Consider the following 5,918-nt stretch of genomic DNA (forward strand, 5'->3'; position numbering starts at 1 on the left):
GTAACAGTCTTAATGTCACCTAATGTAGACCAGCCAATGCATATAGATGAGGAGTTATTAGTTCCCCTTCACTCTGGCTTTGTGCTCCTAGCCCTGAATGGAGCTGTGCCTTGATCCCTCTAAAGGCCAATAATGACTGGAGAAGAGAGAGATGATACATTCTGGCCTATACTTCCTTTTTCAAGGCTAAGTTGGAGTAGTGGCAGTTGACCCATAAGAATTTCAAAGGGAGCAGAGTTTTTCCATAAAGGGGATTCACACAACAGGACAATTGGAATGGATTTGGAGGGAGTACAGGGGAATTCTTTAAACTACCTACGTACATCTTATTCCCCTAGAGATTTCACCCACCTTAAATCTTTGAAGGGAAAGTGGTTGAAGTTCTGTCTTCTGGAACTGCTTCCTGCTGACACAGGGATGCTGACCCTGCCCGTAGGGTGAAATCTCAAGCTACCTTAGTTTTTAAACGATCAGTTAGGTGAAGAAATGCTACTTTGAAATGACCAGGACTTGAAGAAGGAAAAAAAAACAACAAATGTTCTAATGCTCAGGGTACAGGAACCAATTATCAATGGCATAGGAAGCCCAGTTCTGAGTTAATTCCTTCTTACTGCCCTGTTCAATCATTTCAATAACATTTCATTGCATTAGTCCAGCGATTAGTAATTTTCAAGTTCCCTTTGGAAACCTCGTTCCAATGCCCATTCTTCCTCTTCTGCAGAGTCTTGTGGCTTAGAGGAAATAATCCCTAAATGGGGTATTAATGCCATGATGGAACAAGAATTGAGAGCTGTTATGTATTAACTATTATAATGTATTAATGAATGTTTATAATCAGTTTGAAAGTTTCACTTTCTATTGTACTTTAGCCAATAGATTGGCAGGGGGAAAACAACGATCCTGAAATTTGAGCTATATGGGATGAGAGGGATACAATTAGGCCAGCCACAGGCAAGAAAGTACCCTACACACTATACTATCACTCTGTCTCCTCTTTGCTTTTGTTGTACAATTTAGGTCACCCATGTAGTACACATCAATATCTTGTATCAATTTAGAGTTGAGTAATAAGACCTACATTGGAAGTGGAGCCATTATGTTTCCAGTGCATTGTAAAAAGATAAAAAAATAACAACTGTACACCTAATCTGAATAAAAAATTGTGTGACAGACTCAGATGGGGATAAAGAGGTAGAAGTGTTGAATTGTTAGTTTCTTTTGTTTCTCTTTTCCTGTTTGTTTGATGCCTCTTAGGGATAAAACACAGGGCTGACCATGAGTGGAATATGTGCTACAACTGACTGAAGTCTCAACCAAGAGATTTGGTATTTTGGAAATGAAACAAAGAAAACTGTGAACAGACAATGAAAACTTGAGAGTCAAAGCAGAGCACAGTGGAGAGCAGCCATACAGATAGAGTTGATAGGGCAGGAAGGTTCTGGGAGTTTTGGTCTCACTTCCCCATGGGTTTGGAGCACTGGGTGACTATAACTGCTGTCATCAAAGGACTGACAATAGTAGTCAGCCTCGTCCTCAGGTTGCACCCCAGAGATGGTTAGATAGGCAGCATTGGAAGAACTCTCGATAGACCCAGAAAACCTCTCAGGAACCCCAGACGGTCTGCTATTGTCTTCATAGATCACATTTGTGGGGGCACTCCCAGGGCGCTGCTGGTACCAGTGCACATAGTAGGAATCAATATCTCCACTGCTGCGGGTACAAGAGATGGTGACTTTCTCCCCTGGAGCCCCCGACACAGAGGGGATCTGATTCAACACAACCTGGGCCCAAGTCCCTGAAAGAAAAGAACACAAAGATCAGTGTGACAGAAGGACCATTCCCAGGGAGGAGGGAGAGGTCATCATTAGTTGCCATTCCATCCCTGTCCTGCAAATTCCCAACAGGCACTACCTGTGCAGGAGGCCAGGAAGGTGAGGAGCAGCAGAGTCCAGGCCATGCTGAAGACACTCCCACACTTTGTGCCCAGTGTTTAACAGCTCACTATGTCCTCAAGGCCTTTATAGGACCTCCTGAAACACAGGGTGGGATATTTTCATGCAAAGCTTCCCCCTCAAGAGGCCATGCAAGCCCCTCCTTAAAATTGGCCTAAACTCAAGCTGAGTAAAGAGAGACTAGATCAGGGGGAAGGATTTCTCCCCAGCATGCCAGGGTGACATCTGCTTGGCAAGGGAAGAGCTCACAGATGAGCAGCCTAGGAGCTAAGACGAATTAGCACTGCCCCCTAGAGGACACAAGAGATGTGTCACTGCTCTACCCAAGCCACATCCCCAGAGTTCCAGATCACAGCCAGGATGGGCACTGATGGAGGGATGGGTACTTGATCATTGTATAACTGAAACCCAAGCACAAAAATTTCTAAGTCTATAACTGTACCTCATGGAGTTTCACTAATAAAAAATAAATATATAAATAAATAAAATTTAAAAAAGATCACTTACACAAAAAGAAATTCTGCTGGAGAAATTTTGGCTGCCAACAACATTGAATTATAGCTATATCAGTGTGAGATTAGGGAGCAGGGTAAAAAAAAGTTCCCAAAGATCTTTTCACCATGAGATGAAAAATGGGGGGGCATGGGAAGGAACTATTTTTAATTCTATGGGGGAAAACAAATGCAAAGGAAAATAAGAATTACAGCGTGGGACAAGAAACAGTGGGTTTTGAAAGAAAGATGGCGGCCGCACGGGAGCCTTGTGGAAAGCGGGTTTGAGCCGGGCTCGGGGGAGCGGCGGGGACCTCATGGGAAGGGGGGCTTTGTGGGCCGTCCCCCACGCCCCACCGAGGTCGCCAGCTGCCCCCCACGAGCGGCTCTCCGGCACGGCCACGGCCCCAGAGGCACAAGGACTTAGCACAGAGAACCAGCCGCTTGGAGCAGAAAAGCAAATGGACTTGTGTTGATCCGCGCCACCAAGCCTGCCCGGAGGGGGAAGGGCGTTGACCGGCCCGCCCGCTCCTCTCTGGAAAGAAAGATGGCGGCCGCACGGGAGCCTTGTGGAAAGCGGGTTTGAGCCGGGCTCGGGGGAGCGGCGGGGACCTCATGGGAAGGGGGGCTTTGTGGGCCGTCCCCCACGCCCCACCGAGGTCGCCAGCTGCCCCCCACGAGCGGCTCTCCGGCACGGCCACGACTCCAGGGCACAGAAACCAATCTCTTAACTAGCTAACTTTTAATAGAAATTCTTCCAGGGTCAATAAGTAAAATAGCAGAAATTCAAAACCGCGCGGCCGCGATTTTAGACATCATTTTATTCTTAAACCAAGTTGTAGAAAGCAAATCATTTCACAACGCTGTTTCAGCATGTCTGATTGGGGGGGGGGGGGGGGGGTCGTAAACTCTAAACAATAATTGTGCATCTTCTATCGAAATAATCTATCTAGTCAAAGTAGATAGAGTATTAACTAGAACTCATCTGCCTCACAAAGAATTGGGAGGGGTGGGAGGTGGGGGTCTATTGGGGTTCGGGGTTAAAAATGAGTATTGGTAAAGGGAAATGTGTTTGGTATCTACATGACTGAGACCTAAACCCGAAAGCTCTGTAACTTTTCCCACAGTGATTCAATAAATAAATAAATTATAAAAAAAAAAAAAAGAAATATTAAGTGCCTAGGTCTCAACTATCAATAAATTGTAAAATCATAAAAAAAAAAAAGAAACAGTGGGTTTTTGTGAAGAAAGAGTGGATAATAATAAAATAAATCAAAATTTAAAAAAAGATTCCCTAGACTGCATTTTTTTTTCAGTTTTTGGGTCACACCAGGCGATGCACAGGGGTTACTCCTGGCCTCCTGGCTCTGCACTCAGAAATCACCCCTAGCGGTGCTTGGGGGGACCATATGGGATGCTGGGAATCGAACCTGGGTTGGCTGCATACGGCTGTTCTATCCCTCCAGCCCCTACACTGCATTTTTATCTCACTTCGCATTTTAGAAGTGTACAAATGGGGCAAAACAATGTTGAGTAATTCTGTGGAATAAATGAATGAGATACATTGAGGAATCGGGTGGTATCTGCGCTGAATTTAACTCCAAGGTAGGCTTGGGCAGAGAAATTTCCACACTAGGAGAAACAAAGACTATGTGTACAAAGTGTATGATCTATAATGCACCAAGGAACATTATGAACACTTGGAGATATATAACATATACCTTTTGTTGTCATTTTTGGTGGATTTGTAAAGGGAAACTAGGTACACATTTAGTTATTGATTTGGCTATCTGTTCATACCTAGGGCCTGGCTTTCCCATTATTAGTATAGAAACTCTGAGTGACTTGTTTTACTTCTAGGCTAAAATACCAGTGTAGTGAAATGGAGTGTAATGGTTACTCATGGGAGACAATTAAACTGAATATTTAATCTGCAGATAAGGGGACAACTCAGAACTGAGAACCTGGGGAAACTCATGCCAGCAAATCTAGAATGGGCTAAGGGGTGACAGTGATGCAGGCCACCTTTGGTAGTAAGTTCATATGACTTCATTTGATATTTCTGATACATATTTGACAATATCTTTACTTACTGTTCACAGGTGAGGACTCAAAGATGGAATGGAGGCACAAATCTGAAGTCTCTTAGGTAATGGGTTTTGGAACAAGATCTCTGCTGAATAGAAAGAGTATACCCTAAAATATCTAGAGCAGGACTGAGAATCTTTGGAGGACTCAACCTAAACAAGTGTGTGATTCCACACCAGTGCTGGGGGAGAGGAGAAAATCCCAAGTTATCCTTTGCATGCAGAGCAGAGCCGTGGGCAGGCTTTTGTCTCACTTCCCCATGAGTTTGGATCACTGTGAGGGTAAGCACTGTTATATGTAGCACAGTAATAGTTAGCCTCATCCTCAGGCTGCAGCCCAGAGATGAGCAGAATCCCTGCATTGGCTGAAGAATCTTTGGATCCAGAGAAGTGGCTCGGGACCCCGGAGCCTTGGCCCTTGTCTGAGTCTGTTCAGGAGATACCGGGGAGGGCTTCTTGGCTTCTGTTGGTGCCAGCTAATCCTTCGGTCCCCAACACTGATGTCACTTCTCACGGTACATGACAGTCTGACAGTTGTTCCAGGAGATGCAGAGAGGGAGGGCAGCTGAGTCAGCACAGGCTGGGAGAGGGAACCTGCAAACACAGACATACGTGGGTGCGAGACAGAGACCAGTGTCATCTGCTGGAGACTCAGAGACAGAGAGTTGGACACTGACTATGAGTTTACGCTATGAGTAAACCAGCCTTACCTGTGCAATGATAGAGGAGCACAAGGAGGACAGGAATCCAGGCCATCCTGCACACAGACCCTCAGAGACTCTGAGCTGTGGCTGGGCTGACACAAGCATCTCTTATCTCCCGGAGGACCCTAAAGGAGGAGGGGCTTTTCATGCAAATTTGCTTTCCACACAGGTGATCTCTGCTTCACCTTGAGGACCAGCTGAGGTCTGCTCTTCTTATTCTATTTCTTCCTTTTGCTTAGTTAAAACATGTGAAAAATTCTTTTAGGCACTTTGATTAACACTGATAATGGTAGGGTGTCAGGCTAAAAATAATCAAACTTACCCTCTACCACAGTGTCATCTTCCCTCCAATAGGTCCCACTGTGCCCCCCAATATTTATAATAATACCCCGTGTCCCCAGCAGTAATATGCTTCCTATTAATATGCATTCTATTAATATACTTCCTATTAATATGCGTCCCAGTTCTCGATGCTTTTGTCTTTGAGGATCAATTGCTTCTTTACTATATTAATTTATATACTACCTATGAGTGTTTATTATGTACCATTGTGTCCACCTCCAGAAAAGTCTCTGCTGCTCTTCACTCTTTATACCGACAGTGCTAATGAAAAGTCTCAGATTTACACGTGGGAGGAAACAACCGCTGGGACTTGACACAGTCCTGAAAGCAGGAGATACTGCA

The 5,918-nt window shown here is 44.8% G+C and overlaps 1 gene segment (V, D, J or C); it reads right to left on the reverse strand.

The window, feature by feature from the left end:
- Window positions 1–4,737: 4,737 nt before the first annotated feature.
- LOC130025756 (probable non-functional immunoglobulin lambda variable 5-48) lies at window positions 4,738–5,299 on the reverse strand. The segment is given in 2 exon segments: window positions 4,738–5,124; window positions 5,241–5,299. Coding segments are annotated over 2 exon segments (433 nt in total).
- Between the last annotated feature and the right edge of the window lie 619 nt (window positions 5,300–5,918).

This window comes from Sorex fumeus, unplaced genomic scaffold (genome assembly GCF_029834395.1).
Source record: "Sorex fumeus unplaced genomic scaffold, SorFum_2.1 ptg000032l, whole genome shotgun sequence".
NCBI lineage: Eukaryota > Metazoa > Chordata > Mammalia > Eulipotyphla > Soricidae > Sorex > Sorex fumeus.